This window comes from Hyperoodon ampullatus (genome assembly GCF_949752795.1).
Source record: "Hyperoodon ampullatus genome assembly, chromosome: 17".
In the NCBI taxonomy this organism is placed as follows: Eukaryota; Metazoa; Chordata; class Mammalia; order Artiodactyla; family Ziphiidae; genus Hyperoodon; species Hyperoodon ampullatus.
In genome coordinates this window covers 4,173,143-4,199,149 of record NC_136930.1, presented here as the reverse complement: position 1 = coordinate 4,199,149, position 26,007 = coordinate 4,173,143, and the positions used below count along the sequence as shown (strand labels likewise).

Here is a 26,007-nt window from a genome sequence, read left to right as displayed (position 1 = left end):
TGATTCCACATACATGAGCTATGTAAGTATGAGGTATACATGAGAAGTCAAATTTATAGACACAAAATAGAATGGTGGGTCTCAGGGGCAGGTAGTGGAGGGTTGGGAAGTTAGTGTATAATGGGTGCAGAGTTGCAGATTCAGAAGATGAAAAGGTCCTGAGATGGACAGTGGTGATGGCTGTACAACAACATGAATGTATTTAACACCATGATTTATGGTAAATTTTGTCATGTATATTTTACCACAATTAAAAAAAAAAAAGCCACTCCGGTGATTTAATTGGCAGCCAGATCCGAGAGAGACCCAGTGTTCCAAAGACTAAGCAGATGAACCAAAGACGGGAAAGAGTAACACATTAAAATAAGAGTGTGTCCAATACAACTAAGTATTACTGGTTTCTGAGAGAAGAGAAGAAAAATCTATAATCTGGGATGCGTGTTTATAAATTAAATCCTGTCATTTTACAAAAAAACCCACATATTTTTTGGGGGGGCCGTGCCGCATGGCTTGCGGGATCTTAGCTCCCCGACCAGGGATTGAACCTGTGCCCCCTGCATTGGAAGCGCAGAGCCCTAACCAGCGGACTGCCAGGGAAGCCCCCATTTTACAAATATCAAAGCTGTCTATTCTCTCCTCTAGAGAAAACATGACATCTTTACCTATTGGTCCTCTTCAGAATCTTAGTAATGTTTACATTCTTTCCACGATAACTTTATGACAGGATCTTCTAAGTAACAGACACGCGACTTTTTGAGTGTTTATGGGCTAGACGCACTGTGAAAAATGCTTTACCCCTTATTTCATTTGTTCTTCAAAACCACCACTAACAAGTGGCAGGGCTGAGGCTTAACTCGGGTCTGACTCTCAGCGTCTCTTTCTCCAGCCATTACCGGCACATTATCCACACACTCCTACTTCCGCGTCCCTGATGTCCTGGTCACCTTCTCCTCGACTCCTCCAGTCAAATCTGCTGTAGCTTTAAAGTCTGGTTTATCTGCCGTATCATCCCGGGCCTTTCCTGAAGTCATCCAGCAGAAAGCCAGGGCTTTTAATCTCTGCCTTGCTTAGGAGAAGGCTGCACTATCACTATCCTGAGAAGATGCTGAACTAGCGTGCCTGCTGACTCTTGTAAGACAGGTCTGGAGACACAACAGAGGGAAACCATCCAACAAAAGACACCTACGGAGACAGCTGGGGTGGCGAGAGAGAGAGAGAGAGAGAGAGAGAGAGAGAGAGAGAGAGAGAGAGAGTCCTTGTGTAGGATGGAGGGCAGTGCCTCTGGCCGGGGCAGGACGCCGTGGCTGTGGGAACTGAAAACAGGAGGAAGGAACACGAGAAACGTGAAATTCTGCTCTCACTCCCCGCCGCCCACCGCCGTGGCCTCGGCTAAACAGCGTCTGTGCCGCGCCTGCAGAGCTCCAGCTGGAAAGCGAGGGCGGCTGAAGAGCAGCTCTGACGTGAGAAGCGGAGAGAAGCAGGTGGGGACCCAGCCCTGCTCTCCAGACATCCTCGGGCTGATGCCGGACACTCAGTGGTGAAGGACTACAGCCTTCAATCGCTGCTTTTGCCCAGCCCCTCCCCAAGGGGGGCTGCTGTCCTGCGATGGTGTTTGGCGAAAAGGAACTGCAGTCCTGAGCTGGCGGGTTAGCAACCCCAGAGCTCACCCACCGCCACCCCTGCAGCTGGCCACTGGGGTCCACACAGCCTTAGAGAGCAGTTCGCAACCCAGGCTGCGCATCAGAATGACCCAGGAAGCTTAAGAAACTGGTTAGATCGATTTCTGGGATGGGGCTTGGAGAGTCAGTTTTTACAAATGCCCAATGATTCTAAAGGGCAGAGAGGTCTGACACTCACTGGATTCTGGCCTGGCCTTTCTCCTTCTGCATTACTCGAGAATAGCCAATAGCCAGTAAAACAAGACATCTGAGGACCACGAGTATTTCATGGAAGAAAAACAAACAGGCCTAGAAATTATATCAAATGCAGAAAGGATAAAAAAGATTCATGATTTAAACTTCTTATAATAATAAAAATATTCAAGTGCAAAAGAAGAAAACAAAACACAATGCAGAAACATTAGGTGTAAAGAATATAAAAAACACAATAGATGGGATAGAGAGAATTTATGTATGTGAGGAATGAAGACCAGACTGAGGTAATCTCCCAGAAGGAAAAAGGAGACAACACACCAGAAAACACAGTTGTGGGAGACTAAGATCCACAAAACAGACGTCCCGAAAGAGGAAAAAAGATGGTGAGAACATAGTTGAACAAATAATGGAGATAATGTCTCCAGAATAAAGCATGATGAACAAAGCTCAGTGACAGAGTCGGCTCTCAAGTACCAAATGGGAGAGAAAGGAAAAACCGGCACCCAGCAACACAGGAGTAAAATTTAAATATGAAAGACAAAAGATTTTCAATAGAATGCTTCGCACAAAGCAGACATGTAATAAGCGCTTATAAAAAACACCAACAAAAGAATGAAGTAAAGACATCATCAAATCTTTGTGAGGCAGTTAATATTCTAGGGAAAAAACCCAACATGTTTAAAATAAATGTTTATGATAAGAACGCAACAAGGACATTTGAATGTTAGTCAAGTGTCCTGTGGTTCCTGGACACATGGAGGTTTTATTTGTCTGTGGATTTCTATCTAGGCTGCCATTTTCAGGAACACCTAAAACCTATTCTCAAGGTAGGCTGCAGTAAAGAGATCTCGGCTAGGCTAGGCGTGCACATGTGAAACACAACACATTCATCCTTTCAGGACACGGAATGAAAAGCCCAGAGTCCTCTGTTTATGTTTATGCAAGCCAGGACAGGCATGGATTTAACTGCTAAGCACTTCCAGTTTTCTAATAATAGTCAAAAAGCCAGGGACTTCTCATAAACATGTTCTCAAGTAAAGAAAGACCCTGTATCTTTTTCGGTCCAATCTCTGTAACAGTCACACGAGAGGCTCATAGAAGTTCTTCAGTAATGGCTTACCTGGTCGATATTAGCATTTCTTGGAAGAAAATAAATGATATTATTAGTGATCTTCTGGGAAAGTCTGAAAATTTCAAAGGTGGACAGTAGTTAAGGAGAAGTAACAAAAACAGTAGTTAATTTCTGATCAGAGATATATTCTTCGCTTACTACATCATAACCCAAATGTACTCCGATATGTAACAATACCCTCTAATGGGACCTAAAAGGGAATTAAGTAGCATACTGTCCCTGATGGGTCAGGGATTAGAGGTTAAATCTATTTATTCAATTATCCTAGTGGTAGGAAACCAAGAGCCGGAGACACACATTCTTTCTTTTGGCCATTTCCTAGGTTTTGTGACAACCGGAAGAAGTGGAAAGCACAGTATCGCCTCTTTCTAGTAAAGAGTAAAGACAAGTAACTCTGTCCACTGCATTTTTCTAAATTTTAATTAGCAATTTAAAACACAATTCCTGTTAGGGTCATACATGACTCCTCTGGGGAGTAGACATAGAGAAAGGGACAAATAACAAATGGTATTCTTTATGAAATAAGGGTTTGCTTCAGCATCCTGGAAGAGTAACAGGGAAACTTTGGAGACACAGAGGATTCAAGTCAGTGTGAGCTGAACAAAAGTTAGGGCATAGTCACCCAGACTCTAGGGACAGGTCTCGAGGAAACCCCCATTTCCAGACAATAATCCCACACAATTAATGCCTTCTAGTTCTTGTTTTGTCATGGTACAATTGGAGAGCAACCGATGGACACATAACCTCACGGTTACATAAATACAACGTAACTTCTGGAGATCACTCACCAGTTAATTTTTATGCAAAACAAACTGGAATCTATCAAGTGCTATTAGCTAAGAGCTCTCCTCTTCACTAATTTCTTACACACACACGCACACACACACACCCCCTTTCTCTCCACAACCACTGCTTGAGGAAACTCTAAGGGCTTCCAAAGGATATCCATCAGGGGACATCATGGTGCTGATGTCAAAGATCTCGGCGGTGGCGTAGTCTGGTCCTCCCCAAGGTGGGCTGAGAAACACGACATCAGCCTTTAAACGAGAAGCCAGCTGCAGGAAATCTCCACAGATGAACTCAATCTTGTCCGCCACCCCATAAATTTCTGCATTATTGCGAGCAAGATCGATCTTAACAGGATCAATATCAATGGCGATCACTAAAATGGGAACAAGGAAGCTGAGTTAAATGATGCTGATTATTAGTTATATAGACTAGTTCATCTTCTGAGCAGTCGTTTATTTTCTGTGCAAGACCCTTTTTAAAAGACTTTTTAAAGGGAGATTAGGCCACATATATGAGAGAGAATTAAACATTTTAATCACAACTAGAAAGATTCACTTGTGTGGTACCAAGAAAATGTGACTGAAGGGTGTGCCCTTCGGAGCTGCCTCAGTCAGGCCGCTGGGCCGAGGCAAGTCGTGACGGTGGCCACCCAGCACCCACTGAACCCGGTCTGTGGTCAGCACCGTGCTCTGTGCTGTGGACAGCCTAGCGGCAAACACTTGGGAAGGTGATGGCTGCATGGAAAGCCTATAAAAGATTTCAGATAAGACCAATTTCATCAAAATGAGGCAACTTCCAAAGGAAGCCAAATTTGACAACTTCTACCGAAAGGCAAAATAAAACACGTTTTGACAAACCGATATAGCCAACTTATGAAGAAGAGATGTAAAAACATCTGCTGGTGACGTTTAATGAGACATTTTAGGTCGAGGGAGCAGATGTTATGTTTTCACCACATGGGCTTTCATTTGGTTTATTGCAATTTTGTAATTAGCAACACAAACGTAAGTTAATTCTGGCTCACTTGTGTCTTGCAGTAAATTATTCAAGTGCACCTGTATGAAACCAGGATGTTAGTGGCAACAGTTTATATCTGCAAGGGCTAAGTGGAATCCTGGTACAGACACCATGGTTGTCAAGGAAACAATTGCGTTCCAGAAAATACTGGTTTCAAAATTTGTTAATGCTTTTGAGAAATAATGCACTAAATAAATCATCTGAACAATGAATATAAGCACCAGTTATGTTGCCAAATCATGCATCTGCAACACTATTTTTTCTGTTCTAAAAAAATACCATTCATATCTATAAAAGAGAAAAATGTCCTTTTTAGCTGCTTAATCTGCTACATTTATAGTATAGAGACAGATGCAAAGATATACTGACAATAGCAAAAATTCAACAGAAAAAAATGACTTTCAACACCAAATGTATTCAGTTAGTTGTCAAGTTGTCATCTGTGCTCCCCTCGGAGGCCGTCTTTGTTGTCAGGCCTAGGAGAGTGCAAGCAACTCAATCTAGCACATGAAGGAAGTGCTGACAAATGCTGGTGGATATTACGTAGAACTGTGCTGCCCAATAATGGTGGCCACTAGCCACATGTGGATATTACCTTTAAATCGATTCCAATTAAATTGGTACAGCCACTATGGAGAACAGTATGGAGGTTCCTTAAAAAACTAAAAATAGAACTACCATATGACCCAGCAATCCCACTACTAGGCATATACCCTGAGAAAACCATAATTCAAAAAGAGACATGTACCAAAATGTTCATTGCAGCTCTATTCACAATAGCCTGGAGATGGAAACAACCTAAGTGTCCATCATCGGATGAATGGATAAAGAAGATGTGGCACATATATACAATGGAATATTACTCAGCCATAAAAAGAAACGAAACTGAGCTATTTGTAATGAGGTGGATAGACCTAGAGTCTGTCATACAGAGTGAAGTAAGTCAGAAAGAGAAAGACAAATACCATATGCTAACACATATATATGGAATTTTAAAAAAAATGTCATGAAGAACCTAGGGGTAAGACAGGAATAAAGATACAGACCTACTTGAGAATGGACTTGAGGATATGGGGAGGGGGAAGGGTAAGCTGTGACAAAGCGAAAGAGAGGCATGGACATATATACACTACCAAACGTAAGGTAGATAGATAATGGGAAGCAGCCGCAAAGCACAGGGAGATCAGCTCGGTGCTTTGTGACCGCCTGGAGGGGTGGGATGGGGAGGGTGGGAGGGAGGGAGATGCATGAGGGAAGGGATGTGGGAACAGATATATATGTATGACTGATTCACTTTGTTATAAAGGAGAAACTAATAAAAAAAAATAAAAAAATTAAAAAAAAAAGACATTGGTGGAAAAAAGCATCTTCAGAGTATGACTTAACAGTTGCTATCTCTAACATATCACTTTATACTACATTTTAAAAAGAACTGAGAAAGAAAAGGGATATCAGATACAGAGAAAGCCAAGTAAAAGCCCTGGCTTCCCGACTCCGCTAAGTCAATTTGGGCAGACTGTCCAGTTTCATAAAGCCTTCTTTCCCCTGGGAAACAGCACATGTACTGCCTATTTGACACAGTTCTTAGCAGATATATACTGATATAGCAATAGTTTAACAGAGGTTTTCTTTCTTGTGATTCTGAAGTCAACCAACCATGAGGACAGTCCAGTATTTAAAAGGTTCTTAGTGTCTTAGGATGTCAGAGCTGAAAGGTATCACAGAGGTTCTCTCAATTTAATGTCTCCTTTCAATCAAGACTAAAGCATGTCCCAGGTCATACAGATGGTGAGGGACAGAGGTGGGACTCCCTGTCCACTCGTCTCTCCTTCCAAGGAACAGTCTCCCATTTTCATATGTTCAGTTTTATATAATGCTATAGTCTTGGCTCCGCCAAGCTGCATCTGTGGGATCTTGGGCAAGTGACTTCATCTTTTATTTCTTGGTTTATTTGTGAAACACAGATAGTAGGAAAAGATACATATCACAAGATCGTTGACTAAATAAATACATATTAAGCACTTCAACCAGTATACAAAGTGTATGCTTAATATAAGTTAACTATTATCATTAAATATTTGGCATTAAATGATCAATTATTATATTAAATCTCAGTAGAGCTAGGCTGAAGCAAAGTGAAGCCTTTACTGAATAAAGCGAAATTAATTAATGAATAAACTACTGATGACCAATTACCTCTCTTTCCTGTTAAGGCAAACTGAATGGTATTTCCTCCAACTCCACAAAATGCGTCGACTACGGTGTCACACGGGAAGGACTGGCTGACCCTGCCGGCAATGTGCTCAGCGATCTTCTCGGGTGTAACTGAGAACCAGCCCTCTGCGAAGGGAGAGGGTTTCTGTTATGACATTCAACGGCAAGAAGCCAAGCCAAACACAAACACAGCAAACATTACTCTATACTAAATGCTTAAAAGAAAACACTTAGTTTCTCTCTTCAAAAAATTATATATTATCTAGGTTGAAGGAAAAGGTCTGCGGATCTTGTTATAAAAGGGGCAGTATCATTCCCAGAGCCAATTTCCACAGAAACAGCCACCTCAATTCTTGCCTGATTCTTTTGCAATATCCCTCCAACAACTGAATGCAATTCTGATTTTTCTGTTTGAAGTATCAACAACTGACTACCTATCATGGAAAATGGAAAGTTAGCTATTTTAATTGACCAACTCCCCGAACTTCACCGAGGTTCCCAATTATTTAATTCCTGAAGGGGAAGCAGTGAACCGCAACTGTACGGGACACTCAGCAAAATCTGCACGTGTCTAAAGGGTCAGAAAAGCAAGGAGGTGACAGCAAGACTGCAGAGCTGTAGGCTCAGCAGAGCCTTCATCATTTTCAGAAAGGTGGTCCCATGTCCACTCCACAGAGAAAAAGGACACTGCCTGCTTTCTTTCCCAAGAGAAGGAATTTACGTTTTTCAGAAAGATATTTCTCTGAACAAAATGATGCACCAATTTTCCTGTTCCCGTTCTTCATCAAAACTTTAAATGGCTCCTCATTGCTGGAAGAATAAACACATAAACTCCTTTCATAGAATTAAAAGCTTTTCTCCAGTCTTATTTCCCCAACAAACTCTTATGTACTCTCCCTGATACACAGCATTTTACAAATAATTTTAAGAGGCTCAGAGAAGCCCTGAAACTCCACACAGATCAATACCTCCTGATTTGGACAGTTAATAAAGACCAATGTTTGGGTAGAGCCCCAGCATGAAAGCAAGCCTCAGTTTGCGCAACTGAGTTGAAGTTAGCTCTTCAAGGTCACGGCAGGAAAACCTGAAAAAGAATTCAAACTCTCCAGTGTTAATTCATTTGCTTACAGCTTTCTGCACATCAGATGTTCTGTTTAATAACCTATCAATTGCTTTTGCTATCTACCCTAAGATGCAAAAAATACAGATTAAACCTGAGTCTGAAGTTTAAAAAACACAGATGTACCCAAACTGAGAGACACTGTAGAAAATAACTGGCAGCTGTTCTCTGGAAAATGTCAAAGTTATGAAAGACAAAGAAGCTCAGGAACTATCCCAGATTAAGGGAAACTAAAGGAACATGAAAATAAATGCAATACCTGACCCTATACTGGAAGAAAAAGAATGCTATAAAGGACATGATTAGTATAATTGATGAAACTAGAGTACTGATTGGTTGATTATGATATTGTAACAATGTGAAATTTGTAACTTTATCATTGTCACATAAAAATAGCACTGTTCTTAGAAAATACACACCAAAGTACTAAGGGGTAGGGGCAACTGGGTCAGAAAACATACCTACATACATGCATACAGAGAATGACAAAGCAAATGTGGCAAAATGTTAAAAATAGCTCAATCTGAATAAAGGGGATGTGAACATTTCTTCCTATTCTTGCAACTTTTCTATCAGTTTGAAATTATTTCAAAATGAAGTTAAAAATTACATATATACCTTACCTCTGTCTAATTTAATCCCATCGTCAAAGCGGGAGAAGAGCCTGTATCTCTGGGCCCAGTACTTTGCCAGCTCAGGCACCGCAGTGATCTCAGGAGGCAGACCAATTCCCTTTCTGTTCTTGCTTTTCTTCTTCTTCTTCTTCTTCTTTTTATTTTCAGCTACAATAAAAGAATAGAAATAATACAGATGCTCACTATAGAAAGAGGAAATCACAGGTGAATTTATCTAAAGTGTGGCCATGGCAAATAACTACAGTTTGGGACCGCGCTCCAGCACGTGTATGAAGCCACACGCCAGAGGGTGGAGGGCATCTGAGAACAGCACTGGCTGCAGGTTATAGCCTCCATTTTGCCACTTCTTGGCTCCTTGAACTTGGAAAAAGTAACCCAGGCTCTCTACGTTCCAATTTTTAATTCCTCAAAAAGAATGAATCAATGGGTAGTATTTTAGCTACTTGCTTCACAGGATTGTTAGGAGATGCGGAGAGGTACTATTATAGGTATAAAAGTTATTACATAAGTGTTTCTTAGATAAAGTTGCTTTAGTGGGTGAATTATGGAAATTCAGACATTTCCCTTCCCTTCTTTAAAACAAAAGCTCCCAAGGACTGATTAAGCTCTAACTCTCAGCCACATCAATCCTCTGAACCTAGCCATGACCTACAAGTCCTACAGCCTCTGAGAAATTGAAACAGGGGTCACTAGCTCCATTCAATAGAAAAGGATCTCATTCATTCACATTGACTTTTTCTTAGATAAATGATTTTTATTTACTTGGTTATTTGGTTTCAGTTCTGAGCAGATTAGATGCAGCAACTTAGAAAGACAGGAGTGCTGTCATACCTAAGTATGATGACAAGAATTGATGCTGACAAATAATAAATATAAAGTAAACATTGAAATGGTCCTCAAACAAAGGACTGTGTCCTAATGTGGTCGTCTGATCACTGCAGATAGCAAAAGGTGCCGTCAACAGCAAAGAGCAGTGAGCTTCTCATGAGAGGAGACACTAAGATTCTGAGTCAAAATTCCTTATTGTGAAAGACCATCGTGTACAGGACTTAACATTAAGTCATCTAAAGTACGAAATGCCAGAATCCCCCAGATCGATCTAACCCCTCTTCCAAATACCTGAGATGGCGGTATCACCCCAGGTAAGAACACCAGCCTCGTGACAAGTGGTGGGCAGGGAGCTAGGGTAGGGTGGGAAAATGGGATTTAGAGATCACACAACTTGGTACCAAGTTCTAGCTTTGCCACTTACTGGCTGGGTGCTGTAGGGCAAATTTCTTATTTTCTCTAAGCTTTACTTATTTATAGAACGGGGATAATTTCACCTATCTCAATGGGCTACTTTACAGATGAAAGGAGAATAAGGATTCTCATTTCAGAACTCTGCAAGTGCCACGTGAAGATCAGTTGTACAATGGCAATAAAAATATTAAACTACCTTAAGTACACTGTTTAGAAAGGCAAAGAAATATATAATACAAAGATCACAGGTTTACACACACACACACACACACACACACACACACACAGAAAAAAAAAATCAAGATTCAAATAAGGTATTTCGCTCAATACTAAATAAGAAAGCATCACAAGTATAATTGTTTCATTAGGGCAAGTCTGAAATAATTCACCAGTAAAAATGAATACTATGTCAAATGAAAATTTCTGCCTTATAAAAGCCATAATGTTCCACTGAGTCTAACTATTATAAAATAAATTCAAATACTACAAAAGGGCATAAAGTGAAAATGCTACACTGTTCTTCATTCATCATAGCCAACTACCGTCAATACTTTTTTATGTCAACGTACCATCTAAAAAACAAACATCACCACCAACCACCATCACCACAAAAAAAACAACAAGAACAAAACAATTATCCAAAAGAAAATCAGGGCAATACTAGATCTCAACAGGAATCAACGGGACTGGCACCTTTAGCCCACGGAACAGAGTGGTGGCGGCAGAGACCAGCCTTAATGGCACAGATGGATGTGCTCAAACAGCTTCCCCTACTCTTTAGTCTTTTATTTTATGATGCTTGTTCAGCCAAGGATGCTCTGGCTGCAAAATCACGGCCATTAGCACATTTACACTAAATATGCCTTCTTTCAACTTACGAATAAACAGCAGTGAATCCTTAGGTATAGATGATTCGTAAGTGATAACGAGGGAAAAACATATTTAAAACAAGGAATTGAAGTCCGTTAGCAAGCGGGAGCACATTTAGCCTCACCTTTGGCTTCTACCTGAAGACCGTCTGGTGCAGCCTGGGAGGGGCAGTCCCCCTCATCTAGCACTGCTGCTTCTGTGCTGTCCCGGTCAGTTTTCTCTGTTCCCACTTCCCCAGCTGGAGACATGGCACGACGCTTTCCAGGTTCTGGCTCACTCGTCTCCGGTGGGTCATCCCCCTTTTCAACAGACACTTCTTGTTCCTCTGAACCACTGCTTGTGCAAGTATCTTGCACGTTGTTATGAGAAACTGACTCCTGCGATGCTTCATCATCCATTGGTTCATTAACCCATTGTAGGAATTTTTCTACCTGAAATTTTGAGATGTTACAAGCATGAATTAATTCGCAGTTACACAGAATATTTCCACCTGCTTTACCATTTGTGCCTTGACAAGCTGTGTCACAGTATTAGCTCTGATAAGTACACTGTATCATACAAGCTAATGTGACTAAGTAATTCCAACCTAATTACACTTTGTTGTCTGGATGTACCATGACCTTATTAAAGAGCTCTTTAAAAGGAAAAAAAAAATCAGCTTAAACACAAGACTATGGCCTTCCTGTTAGCAATTAACACGAAGAGGATAAAGCTCTACTGTGCCAGTAACTTTCCATTAAGTCTTCTAGCAATGTAACCGTAATATATATTACCATTACAAATGTACTTACCTGTTGTTGAGCCATTGCTTTTAGCTTTTCAAATTACATAGAATTTTCTGTAATGGCCCCAGCTATACAATCTATGTTGAATGGTACTCAGCATCAAAGATGAACTCTACAAAGGTTTAGTGCCAATCTGTAAAAGCAGTGCTATCTTGGAAAGAATGCGAGCTGCCTTCTAATGAAGCAGTAGAACCAGTAAAATGATCCCTAAGAACTAAGTTTCTTCTCTGAAATGTTAACAAGGCTCAAGGTCAGATGATACATACTTCCTTGCAATCTTCGGTAACAAGAATATGCTTCATAATAGATCTTCCTGACCTTCCTAAGAGTCAGGAAGTGAGAACAAGAGTGACAGAAGATGGACACGGACCACGACCCAGAATCTTCCTTTGAGGGGACTGTGCCTATATATCAATCGGACGCCTAAGAACACAACAGTCACATTAACTTTCTTCCTCGGCAACACGTGGCAGTTATGTTTCTGCTCTTCAGCTACAGATGAATGTATGGGAATTATCACATCCAACACATTATAAAAAGGCCCGTCGGACTGACTGAACTGATACTGGGAAATTTGTTCCAGATATAAGCAGGGCCACTAAAATATTAAAATATGACCAGTAACCAACCAATCTGAAATATAATAAAAATAAAACCAGCTTTATATTTGTAGCATGTTTTGGAAAAATGGTGACGCTAAGCAAGGATAATGTACCCTAAGTGACCTGAGACTTTGTTCCCTTGCTCTACGGAGCTGCTGGAGAGGTGACAGATACAAAATTCTGCTCACTGGATGGCGCTTTTTTCCTATATTGGAGAAGGACCACTCATCAAACTGAACAAAAGCAATTCTAATTACTTTTGTTTTCCAGGTACATAGAAGGCAGGTACAACAAAGTCTAAGAGAGGGGATATAAATACTCCAGTTAACAGTGTGAGTCACTAAATTAGCCTTGAGGCTCATGCCATTTGGATGAACTTGTTAGTGCAAAGTCTGATCGATCACCTCTAGATGACCTCAAGATTAAGCCTTTCAATAAACGCTGCATCAGAAATTGGACTTCCAGGATCCTACTTAGCCTGAGACAGACGAGCTGCTACGACACACAAGGCGATTTGACCTATTTATTGTTCCATACACTACTCCTATGTAGCTTTCAAAACATCCCCCTCTCACATCAGCCCCAATTACCCTTTTTTCAAATTTAGTTCACACAGTATAAGCCTTTAGGAAGCAAATGGAAAAGAATTTTAGGTACCCTTATATCTGGTAGAAACAGGGCTCCTGTTTGCAAACAGAAACTTTAAGGAGTCAAAGGTCACAAAAATGAGACTCGATTTGTAAATATAAAGCAAAATTTATACATACCTTACTCAAAGTTTTGCTTTTCTTGAAAAGAGTTTTTCCTGGCTCCTCAGTGAAGAAGATGTGTTTGTTTTTCATATTGATTTGTCTTCTCATGTCCAAGTACTTTGACTTGTACTTCACATTCTTGTGTAGATACCTGACCCGCCGGTGACTGAAATTTGAAATTCCACCATATCTGTGACCAAAGCAAAAGAAGTGGACTCAAACTTTAGGGTCTATGAATCTGCTTCCTTATATGAAAAGAGAAGAAAACTAATAATTTTCACTATTTTCCTATTAGCAGCCACTATTTTAATTTCATTTTTTTAAATTATGAAATAAAGTGAAAAACGCAGAGGACTTTTTAAGGTCTAGCTTGTATGTTAATTCCCAAGTAAATGTGAAACACCAAAGGTGGGAATATCAACATATCTTACAGATAACAGAAAGGCGAAATTACATTGTAAAATGTAATTAAAAAAAACAGCAGGAAACTATAACCCCAATGCATGTTGGGGAAATATAATTTTTTCTCACAGTGAGGTGATGCCAAAGCTCTTTTAACACATATCTGGATATGTTCAAATTGTCTTAAAAGTGGCCACTAGATTCTTAAATCAATATGAACTAACCTAAGAAGCAAACCCCCCATTACTAAAATAATTAGAGAACCTGCTGATCTAACCATCTGAATTTTTCCAGTCCTAAAAGATATATGTCTGCTATGAAGCCTTCGCTGACTCTATTAAGCCTCACTAATTGCCTCTCTTACAGACTATTAGGGACCCACAGTGTAATATATAATTTAGCACTTATAAACAAACTCTGAACAGTTTGGTTTTAAATGTCAGTTGTTATCTTCTACCTATATTATAAACTTCTTTATAAAAAGTGTATCTTATCCTTCTCTTTTAAGTGAAATTGGGTGCTCTAAAATAGAAGAACAGTTAAATCCCAGGTAACAGAATAAATCTCTATGAGTATATACAAGCAAGAGCTACCTAAGTAATTTCTTAATAAAATTACATGTGGGTAGAAATAAATTCTGCCAGGAATTTAAATGTGGCAGTTATCAGGAAAACCCTTTATGTCATTAACTTCTATGAACTCTAGCCTTAAATGACTATATGGCTGAAGTACACAGAAATGATTACAATTTTGTAGAATAAAAACATTGGATTGTTATGAAGTGCAACTGAGTTAATACATGTGAATAAATCAAATGTACAGTGATAGCTCTAAAATTCTTACTAGCAAAAGAGGTTAGTGCTTTAATTGTAGCACCTCAAATGTTAAGAAATACATAACCATTATTCGCTATCTGAATATCAGAGAGCTTTAGGATAGCTGAAGTGGTTAAGATTTCTGGAAGACAGCAGCATTTACGGAAAATTACTTTTGTCCTGAGCCATGCTTGAATCCTAGAAGGGAACCATCGTCATCAAAGTCTGAATCCGGGTTTTCATCGATGTCCAGTTCATGGCTAAGCAAATAAACAAAGCAAACAGTGATAAGCCGTTATCTCCAGAGCCCACCAGTTCAGGCAAGTATTAAAAGGTACATACAGTCAACCCATGCAAACTTTCCCACCACGACAATCAACCACAGTTCACAAACCCAGGAAGACAGGAAGAAGAGTACTTGAATCAGGATTTTCCAAATGAGATAAATTACCTAGCCGTGTTTGGGACACAGTAATGAGCACTCAAATCTTGAACCATGTCAAGTAGTTCTCTCTATTCCTGAACAAATATAAATTCCCCCATTTTCTTTTGGGAAAACACCAGTTAACCTGCAGCCTTAACTAATCTCCTAGGTGATATCTCTAGAGGTTTTCCTTAAAACAAACAAGGAAACATTTGAGAAGTATCAACCCAACCAAGAAAATTACAAAAGAGAAAATATTGTTAAGAAGGTTGTGATATAAGTAACTCAGTAAAATCCCCATCTTTTGGGGATACCGTCTAGTGATCCCTACTACCTGGGCGACAGCAACAAATGCAAACGATGAGAAATAACTCTTGCAAATTACGTTAAGCTCACTGAACATTTATGGAGGACCCATAAGAACGTACGAGGGCCCAAGAATATAAGTACACACAGAGTCTCTGCCTCTAGGGACTAGTAGGAACCAGAGGAGGAGCTAGCAAGCAACATATACCATTTGGGAGGAACACAGCAGAGGCACGCTTTTATCTACCAAGTTACTGAGCCTCTAAAGCTTGCTGACACGTTCTGCAGAGAGAGGGAGTGTGCGACTTGCCTCCTCTTGAGTTTGCTTGGCTTCTGTTCAGGCGGATCTTCGCCACTCTCATCTCCATCGGTGCCGGTGAGGCGTGGTCTGTCTCTGATTGTGTTTGCTTCTGATGACTCTTGTGAATCTAAAGAGGTAGAGATACTGCAGTTGATTTCCGCCCTTGGTTTGAGAACTCTTCTGTCATTTGCAAAGGCAATCAAAGTATTCCGGGGCCTCTCCTGCAATGAACTGTATGCTAGACCACATCTATCTATTCCACACATCTACAAGTACAGTGTGCAGCTTGGTCTATTCAAGTCTAAAAGTTTCCATGACCTAACTACTTAAAAAGTGGACTGCAGGGAACTCCCTGGCGGTCTAGTGGTTAAGACTTGGTGCTTTCATGCCTTCACTGCTGTGGGCCGGGCTCGATCCCTGGTTGGGGAATTAAGACCCCACAAGCATTGACGTGCGGCAAAAAAAAGCGAACTATAAAACTACTTTTTCCTCACAGCTGTCTAAATCTATACAAATTAATCCACAAAGTTAGCTCTGTGATAGCTGTTAGCTACCACATTTTGATGGGATTCTAATCTAAATGACTCTAAAAATGGCACGGTCACATTTGATTAAAAACAACTTCTCTTTATTAAGAAGCAAATATATCTAACTGCCTCTAATATAGCTCTTAAAGTAATAATGGAAGTAACAGAAAGACAAACACCACCATTTAAACAGAGTGTTTATAACCCACGGTGGCTCCGCTGAGGTACGTGTCTGTGTTCTGTATCCCTTCGGACTGGAGCAAGGTGGCTGGGTGGGACCAGCAGTGGAGAGGGGACTACGCTGGAGACAGTGGGAGCTCTGGGGTGCGAGGTGCGAGGACAGGCTATTTCAGGAGACCCCAGCCACAAACAGTAGAACACATACGTACGGAGAGATGCAGCGTATGCCTTACGTTTTGGTCTCAAGGAGGATCCAAAACAAATCAAAGCCTAGAATTCTCAAATTGGTCCTGAGGGCAGTCACACTGGAGCCAACTGCAGAAACGTCTAATTATACACCTCACTAAGGGAACACGCAATAGGAACGGTCTACACACGTGCCTGAGAAAACAGGCGACACGAAGGCAGAGACTGTGAGGTTTACTGTGTCTAACAAAGGAAGCTAAGGGAGGGTAAAATCAACAGGAGGAAAAGGAAGCACTTGTTGACCAACATACACACTCCAAGGTTTCTGGTCCAGATAAGAACAGGACTTATCAAAAGACTAATATAAAATACTCACATTAAAAAAGGATGAAGATAACAGCAAAATAGAAAGGAGTGAGAACACCGTACTGAAGTAAGCTCCACTGTAAGAGGACAGAGGCGCTCGTGAGCAACTCTCTAAAGGAAACTGTAGGGTGAAGTAAGATCAGGGATCTGAGAGGAGCAAAGCAAACCCACCTGTTCAGGAAAAAGCCAAAACCTCCTGCTTTATGTATATGAATGAGGCTGAGAAGAAAGCTGCTATGAACCAGACTTTTCCAGCACCAAACATCAAGGATGCCAAGACAACAAGTCAGTGGGCTTCAGGAGAAGTTCAGGTTATAAAAGTGTCCTCCTCTCCCACTTTTCTGCTGCACCAGTTGATGGTCCCCTTCTCCTCACAAAAGCCTTCTTATCTGTCTACTCCAGCTTCTCCTAACACACCTCTCACTGGCTTTCTTTAGCCCCGACAGTGGCACCAGTCTGCTCAACAATTATTTCTTAATCACTCAGGCAGGAGTCAACCAAGTTCCTTATCCTGGATATTTGATGAGAATCCTGAAATCAATCCGTTCAGTTACAAAATAATCTTATGCCCTGTTGAGACTCTCTATAGAGCAAGACTTCACTTGTCCCGAGTGAATTCCAGACACAACTCCCATTCAGGTTTGCCTAATGGCAAATGTATGCTCACAGCTACTCTTTAGCACGTCTCCTATAAACTTAGTTGCTCCAGAGAAACGTGGACATTCCAAGCTCACTCTAAAACTAGATTTCTTAATGGATTTCCAAGTTGTAATTCACTGGCCACCAAGGTGCAAGAGGAACGAGTGATACTTTTGAGAACCCTATGCAAACATTCTTTTTATTTACATAACAGGATAATAACTTGTGACATAAAAGTAAGATGGATTAGATCATTTCACTATTACACCATAAAATGTGGCTGGCATCATTTAACTCTACCATAAAGGATCAGTGTTAGTTATTTTGCTCAATAGACTAATTTTGTTAACCATTACTCAGCAGGATAAATCTTGGCCAGTCTTACCCCGAGCTGCTTGGCTTGTGCTTCTGCTCCCAGACAAGCTGCTTTCCTTGGTTTCTCCAGTACACGGTTCACTTTGGCCTGAAGCAGGGCATTCTCTTCTGCTGTTAACTTCACTTAAACACTGATGCCCGTCACAACTCACACGGGGATCTAATGGGCTCTGTCCTACGTCCTCTGAATTCAGACGTATATTACTAAGGCCATCAAGGATTTCATGATCATCTTTATCACCCGAACTAGAGCTTTCGCTACCCGTTGATGAAGATGGAGAAGAAAGTTCATCTGCTTTCATGCGATTTTCGTCTTTCTTGTTGTCAACTTCTGTTCTAGACCCACAAGTATCTGTATCACAGCTTTGTGAAGCATCAAAAGTCCAACCCTGAGCTTCCCAGTACTGAAACTGTTCCAAATAATACCAATACAGCTGGCTATAATGCTGCTCCCATTCCGCCTTTGTATCAGGGACGTTCCAGGGCTCTGAGCACGGCGTCTGGCCTGCGTGCTTTTCTTGCCAGCTTTGCCACAGCAGTTCCCCCCCGTATTCCTTCCAGTACTTCTCCCAGAGCTCCGTAATTTCCAGCTTTGGAGGTAATGTATTTTCAGCAGGAAGAGTCTCACCTTCAATGTCTTTTTTGGTTTGAAGTTTATACCTTCTGGTGTGCTCATTCTCAGATGAAGATGGATCATCTGAAGCCAAAATGTCATCTTCCTCACATTCTTGTCTCCAAGATTCTCTCTTAATTTCATCTAAGTGCTTCTTTTGATGCTTTTTCTTTTTTCTTTTAACTTTGTTTCTAGTATTCATAGATACCTACAAAGGTCAATAACGTGAATAAAATTACACTTCAGAAACTGTAAGAGGTAGAATCTAAATCTATTTTGACATTAAATTACACAAAATACCCTCAACCCCCCAACCTGGGTTTCAGTTACACCAACAAGCGAATCTTACTATCTACGTTTCCAAGAGGAGGAACAACCACACATGGGACATATCACAACTTGCAGTTTTCGTTAACTTATAAATATGTACGTACATTTAAAAAGAGGTGAAGTGCCCTAATTCATGAATGCATTAGATTTGGGAAAAAAAGATTCCACGTGGTATTTTATGAAGAAAACTAAGAAACAGAAACAAGCAAAGTAAACTAATACTTACCTCAGAATTCTTATGTGCAGACACACTACCAAACTGAAGTGGCAGTCCCATGCTTCTCATGAGTTCAGCCTCAGAATCAAGCTCACTTTCATCTGGGCCGACGTCTTTGCTGTCACGTGACTCTGCAGCGCCCTGGGAACGACTGTCTTCTTCCTCTTCTGCAGCCCGCTCTCCTACACACAGCACTGTTACTTTAGCTTAGTTGTAGAGAAAATTTAGACGCAGGTTTCATCATCCTCATCTTAAAGAAAAGGAACCTGCGACCCAAAGTTGTTACATGACTTGCGCGAGGTAAAGGTGTGTCAATGTGAGTTTTTAAGGTGAAGAAAAATAAAAGGAAAAAAAAAAGGAACTGATGGGAATACGGACTTGTGAAAAAACAGCCCACTAAGAACCAAGAGACAAGCCCTAGTGTGGCTCTGCTGGCTGCTGTCCACCCAGCTGCTCACTCAGCTCCCTCCGTGGAGCACCTCCTCTCGCTGGGTAGCTGGGTACTGGGCACAGTCCTGAGGACACATGAGGGAACACAGCAGGGCAGCCCCAGGGAAAATGTCTACATTTCCACATTCCTCATCTGCAGCGCTGCTGCACTCGATCAGTGGATTTAAAAGGACGACTCGTGCAGTTATTTTAGGAGCTATTAACAAGGGAAATGAGAGGTGGGTCTTCAGGCCCTCCACGGGTACTTCAGTCACGACTGGATTTACACCCCGGGACTCTGTGGGGAAGTTCATTTAATGAAAATGTTCTGCTGTTAAAAGTCTGAAATCCACTGAACTGGAAGATCCTTTTAAGCTCTCTGATTCTAGGTCTTAGAGAAAACTTGCTTTATCATAACAAAGCAAGTTTTACTTTATCCTAATGTGGTATCTAAAAGTAGATCATACCGCTAATTGGCCAAATGCCATCCAAATGCTCTATTTTAAAATGGGAGACAAACACGTTATATAGTAGCATATACGCAACTAGGGCTGAGCTGCCCTCCAGCTACGTAACCTTAGGCAAGAGGACAGGGAATCTTCCCACTGCAAAGATGGAGACTGAGAAAAAGAGATCTTAACGGCACAAATTCTCTTAAAAGGAAGAGGGGAGAAAGACACGTCTCTAAATAATGGAGGCGATTCCACTTGCCACTCCACTGAATGACCTTGTGGAAGCTCAGCGGAGACCAAAGCAGGGGATATGAACCGACTCACCCTGGTGCTCCTCTCATGCTATGCGTGTTTTCCTATGTTAGGTGGGACCCCAGGGTCTAGAGAAATCTTATTTGTACAGTGTAACACTGAAACGCAACCAAACGTTTCATCCAGTGTGTAACTGAAGAGGCAGTGATTTGCTCCATCACTGTGAGAGGTGGGGGCTTTCGAGGGTAACGTGACGCGCTACTTGTGCTGATCTTAGCCTACACCTCGGGCCGCAGTTTTCCCCGTGTCCGGAGAAACATAAAAGATCTGTGTGCAAAGGACAAATGGGGCCCGGAGAGGGAAGTCTGACAGAGACCAAGATGGTTTTCAGGTAACTAGGTGAGGCTCAAAGCGTAGAACAAACTCTATTTGTTATTTGGGAAAGTTAATCCAGATTGTGGCCTCTTTACTTCAGCCAAAAGGCTGTGGCTGTTCACTTGGAGTTTAGCCTGAATGGTTTATGTATAAAACAGCTGAAGTATGTAAGCGAGGAGGCCGTCAGTGCGGGGTGGCTCTGAGACCTCGGTGGCCTCCCCAACAAGCCAAAACCTAAGCCAGGGCCAGGGAACTCCGACCTGAGGAAACGGGGCTTAACCGCCACACGCGAGCAGCCCAGAAAGCTTTCCCAAGTGAGGCAGCTGCGCAAACTACGGCCGGGCAAGTACTTTCCTTGCTTTGCTTCCGCCTCTCCTCTATACAGTACCATGGTTAGTTTTAGCAAAACAAGGGTTGTGTAGCTTCACACTGTGTTACCTGAACTGTCGCCGTCGTCTTTAACATAGTAGCCTTTTAACCCCAAACTGCACAATTTCCGATCTCTGTGAAGCAAATTAAACAGTCAATGTTGAAAAATATTAAACTATAAATTTAGTGAAAAAAAAGCTTAAGGCAGCATAGATTAATAAAAAGGTTAAAAAACAGAAAAGCTATCTGCTAATACATCCTTCTTATCTGTAATATAGAGGTAATAATACATACCTCATAGGGTTTTAATAAGGATTGATTGCACACATAAAGCATTTGGTATATATCACATGCAAAGCATGCTATAATGATAACTACTAATTTATTAAAATTAAGTGGCAGTTCTGGATATTGGGGAAAGAATCTGATCCTCCTTGTGATATATAAACAGTGAAATATTCTCTAAATTTGCTGTAGAAAGTGAGCATAAACATGAAAAGATTTATCTTACACCTTTATAAACCCACACGCAGACCCTAGTCCATTTGCAAATAGGCCAAATTATCCACTGCCTAGTAGATAAGATATTCATGGTCTGAGCTAAGGTTGTTTTGGGGACTAACATAAAATTAAGTTCTTATTTTATTAAACTGAAACATAAATCGAAATAAAACAATTCAGTCTCAGAGTTAAAAAGTGAATAGTTGAACTTTTCTTTACGTATCTACTTCTAAGTTTTTTCTTTACTAAGATAGGAATTTCATAAGCAAAATAAACCTAACAGAACACTTAAAATAAAGGGAAGGGGGGGAATTTTGCTCTTATCTTCCTACCGGTAAATTAAGCTGTCATAAACTCCACCATAACTGCCATAACAAGGCCATCTGCAGGTAATAGCTAATACCACTTTTCTAATGGGAGCAACAACAAATTCAACAAAACAAAATTCTTGTGTACTTGATATATTTCATATCCCCCATTTATTTATCTTTTGACGCTTTGTAAAGCGTAACATAGGTGGTGACTTAGCAGGACAGTGAGCGGGGGAGGGGATGAAGTGCAGATGTGCTCTGGCAGCATGCCCATGGACCCCCAGCAACTTGAGGGGGGGCGGAGGCAGCCACAAAAGGGCATCAACGGTGTGCCCGCCAGTACCCAAGGGTATGGGGCATGAAGGTGTCAGATGGAGAAGAGGGCCGATATGGTTGCAAGACTGATGACACTGAGCAAATAAGTAAATGCACCGAGGATAATGACAGCCAAGATTCTCCAACACACACATCTGTGTCTGTACGTAAACTGCACCTGTGGTCTGCCTGACGGTGTCTGCCCAGGGTGCAGGAGCACTGAACACCCAGCAGCAATGAGTGCAACAAGCGCCCGAGTCCTAGTTTCTAAACGCTGCTCTCCACTAAAAGGAACCAGGGCACCTCAGAGAAATGGCACTTCCATGTTGGAGCGTAGACTGTAAAATTATATTATTGTGCCGCAAGGTTAGGAAGAGCTCAAAGAATGCCCGGGACCCATCAAAAGGATACAGGAGCCAGTTCAAGGGGCTCCCACCAGCCGTCTGAGATGAAAGGAACACCAAAATAAATGATGATAGTGACAATATATCCATTAATAAATTAACAGTCCAGAGTCCATGTTAATAGAAATAAGGGAGTGAACAAACAACGGGGAGAGAAGGGAAAGTGCTCCGCAGAGAACGCTAACTAACAAACGGAGGAGTGATGGACACACTGAACCGCTCTTTGGGGACCTCAGAGGCAGCTGGCTCAGATGGGAACTGGGCTGCTCTTCGCTGTGGTGCGCGGGCTTCTCATTGCGGTGGCTTCTCTTGTTGCGGAGCACGGGCTCTAGGCGCACGGGCTTCAGTAGTTGTGGCTCGTGGGCTCAGTAGTTGTGGCTCACGGGCTCTAGAGCGCAGGCTCAGTAGTTGTGGCACACGGGCTTAGCTGCTCCACGGCATGTGGGATCTTCCCGGACCGGGGCACGAACCCGTGTCCCCTGCATTGGCAGGCAGACTCTCAACCACTGTACCACCAGGGAAGCCCTGTAATGGTTATTTTTAACAACCCTGTAACACTGTAATTATATGTCCACTTCATATAGATAGTGTGTAGAAAATTAAGTGTGTAGATGAGACAGAATTATTACTCCAATTATTGAACTCATAAGACAGTATGTTAATGTAATGTCCTCAGAAAATAAAAATTAGTTACAATATTATGTTCTATTTCCTGCCTTTGAGGGGAGGTATGAAAATAATCTTCTCTTAATTACTGAGAAGTTATTTGGCACCTATGCTAAAGCTCACTTTCTGTTTTCTGCTACATGGGACTGACCTTTCAGTTTAATAATCTATTTGAAGTTGGCCAAGAATCAAATGTATTGTTCTTAGAGTTTGGAAACAGACTTTTTCCCTACCTAGAAAATCAGGGTTATACTCACGAGCCTCTGAGCTTCCAGCATGTCTCCCACTCCCAAGGACTTTTCAATGACTACTGGCGACAATTCTAAGCCTGCATCTCCAAGATCTTTTTGTTCTAAAGGGTTATAATTTGAGCATTAACTGATCTAAAGGAAAAGACCAAGCCATTCTTTTCTCTTTACCTATTCTGAACTTAGAAGGTAGTTTAAAAAAGTGAAGTAAGCTTCCAAGTTTTAAGAAAGGCATGAAATTATCTGTAATGAAAAGAATGCACATTTTAGCTCAAAAAGACTAAATGCAACGTAACTGGTGATTTATATGGTAATTGAATTATTTTTGTTGTTGTTGTTGTTCTTGGCTGCGCGATCTTAGTTCCCCGACCAGGGATTGAACCCAGCGCCGGCAGTGAAAGTGCTGAGTCCTAACCACTGGACTGTCAGGGAACTCCCAATTGTGTTTTAAATAAAGCGGCTTTAATTGAAATCCACTTGCATATTGTTTTCTACAGGTAAGGTATTTTTCTCAACTTTTTATAACTTATATTCCCTCCCCTTCTTTTCTTTTTTGGGAAGGAGACTTCGTGAAGATGGCACCAAGACTCAAATGGGCTGCAGGCTAAGAACTAAGGATGTGCCTTGGCTGGTATGTATACAAGATTCGTTCTAGGCCTGCACATCGCTGCTACTAGAGGCATCTTCAGAGATGCAAATCTGAACCTGTCCTCTACAAAGTCCTGCATGTCTAGACCCGGCGTATCTCACCAACCCTATCTTCTATTTTTCTTTCCCAGTCATTTTGTTTCCCTTTCACAGGCTTTCTTTTGCTCCCTCGAGGCTTTTTACAGAGTTCTGCCTTGATGGGAATGCTTCCGCCCACTCAAACATATCCCGGTTTATTTCCACTCACCTTTTGGACCACGTTTCAAACGCTACTTTCTCTAAGAAATCTCTGTGATCCATGGCAAAAGGTTGGGTTTTTGCTATAAGAGCACCTGGCACTTCTCTCCCATCTTGTACTTACAACTATAATTAACCAAATAATTACGTACCTGCTGTCTTAATATTGAACACCTTTGCTAGAAAGTAAACTCTAAGGATGTAGGGATGGGCTGTGCCTGATACCCCAGTGCTAACCAGTACCTACCACGACGGAGCACAAAGAGAATTCGCTGAATGAACACACGCCTGCATGAATACAGAGACGACAGTATGTTGCTTTTTTTTTTTTGGCCGAGCCCTGTGTCTTGCGAGATCTTAGTTCCCTGACCGGGGATCGAACCCCCTGCAGTGGAAGCGCAGAGTCCTAACTCCTGGACGGCCAGGGAAGTCCCCAGACGACAATATTTTTTCATTAAATTTAATACAGCGCTTATTTTTTTTTCCGGATTAATTTGCCGATTACTCCACAAAAACACATGGCGAATAGTAAGAATTGCTTCCAACTTAAATTCTGTCTTAATTCTATAATTCTAAATAAACTATATTAAAAGTACCACATAAAATTCACTTCCACAGGGCTTCCCTGGTGGCGCAGTGGTTGAGAGTCCGCCTGCCGATGCAGGGGACACGGGTTCGTGCCCTGGTCCGGGAGGATACCACATGCCGCAGAGCGGCCGGGCCCGTGGGCCATGGCCGCTGAGCCTGCGCGTCCGGAGCCTGTGCTCCGCAACGGGAGAGGCCACAACAGTGAGAGGCCCGCGTACCGCAAAAAAAAAAAAAAAAATTCACTTCCACAAGTTGGATCTAACAATAAGCCAGTGAGAGGATTAGGGTAGATATACCTGTTTCAGAAATTAAAAAAAAAAAAAAAAGGATTAAGTGACGGAACTCACAGTATATATGTATATGTATATATATATATACACACATATATATATCTCCCTAAAATCCAATTCTTGAGTCAGTGCTTTCCTACCCACTAACCGTCTGCCACGCAGGGCAATTTGTGGCCGAAACAAGTACTTTCGAAAAATAAGCACGGCTCAAAAACTGATGTGATTATAGTTAAATCTTTTCTCCCGGGTAATGAGACGTTCTATTTATGTGCATTTGCGCTTTAATAAACCTTAAGGTTTAAAAAAAAGATGTTAACCAGAAACGTTACTCATCTCCAAACCTCCACCCTGTGCTATCACATCCCAGATCGCTTTCATTTCACTTCCCCGCAGCTTGTGACCGTCCCCTTAGTTGACGAGTGTAAAATGACAAACACGGGCCACCACATTCTCTCCTAACAGCCCGCAGAGCAGACTTACTCCATCACTTCAGGGCCGTGGGCGTGCACGCCGTAAAGCCCGAGGACGGTTCTTCCTTTCTCTCAGGCACCACTGTACCCGACGGTCGGACACTCTGGCCCCGATCCCGGGGATCCATCGCCACCCCAACCCCTACAGGTCGGGAAACCGAGAGGCCCGCGTGCGACTTACTCCACAAACGCCCTGGAGCAGAGGCAGAGGATGCAGGAGTCCTCCCGCAGGTCTTCAAGGAAGAGACACATCTCCGCCACGGAGCTCCACTTCTCGCAGTACATCGTAGCGCCTCAGAGGAGGCGGCCACGCGGCAAACAGCGCGAGAAGGCGTCCCGGCCGCTGTTCGGCTGCTGGGGACCGAGGGCAGGACTGGAGGCGCGCCCGGCTGCCAGGGAAGGACGGGCCCAGGATCGCTCCAGCACGAGAGCAAGAGAGAAGCCGCAGACGGAAGTGGTTCCGGCGGTGGGGACACAGGAAGGGACGGGGCGACGGGCGGTGTCACACTCAACGCTGCTCGGGCTGCAGCCGGCGCTTGGCTTTTTCCTTCCGGGTCTCTCGGTGAGAACGGCCGTTCGAGTGCCTCCGCTTCCCCGGGTGAGCCACCGAGGAGCTCCCGCCGCTGCTGCGGGGTGAGGGCGAGCCGAGCTCCCTCTGCTTGCTGCCCGAGGTGCGTCGTCCCCGCCTGGGCCTCCCCGCGTTCCTCGGCGCCCTGCCAGCCTCGGGGGCAGGGGCGCC

At 42.3% G+C, this 26,007-nt stretch overlaps 1 protein-coding gene across 1 annotated transcript in view; it reads right to left on the bottom strand.

Annotated features, from left to right (window-relative positions):
• Positions 1–25,732, bottom strand: part of TGS1 (trimethylguanosine synthase 1) — a 34,983-nt gene extending 9,251 nt beyond the window's left edge. Inside the window, exons 1-12 of the mRNA XM_079722463.1 lie at positions 25,450–25,732; positions 20,660–20,724; positions 18,723–18,895; positions 17,564–18,374; positions 15,290–15,407; positions 14,423–14,509; positions 13,048–13,222; positions 11,018–11,324; positions 8,770–8,928; positions 7,009–7,152; positions 3,952–4,168; positions 2,995–3,073 (exon numbers count right to left, since the gene is read on the bottom strand). Of these exons, the coding sequence (XP_079578589.1) occupies positions 2,995–3,073; positions 3,952–4,168; positions 7,009–7,152; positions 8,770–8,928; positions 11,018–11,324; positions 13,048–13,222; positions 14,423–14,509; positions 15,290–15,407; positions 17,564–18,374; positions 18,723–18,895; positions 20,660–20,724; positions 25,450–25,553 (2,439 nt within the window). The 5' untranslated portion in view covers positions 25,554–25,732. The remainder of the gene's footprint in view (positions 1–2,994; positions 3,074–3,951; positions 4,169–7,008; positions 7,153–8,769; positions 8,929–11,017; positions 11,325–13,047; positions 13,223–14,422; positions 14,510–15,289; positions 15,408–17,563; positions 18,375–18,722; positions 18,896–20,659; positions 20,725–25,449) is intronic.
• Positions 25,733–26,007: the final 275 nt, after the last annotated feature.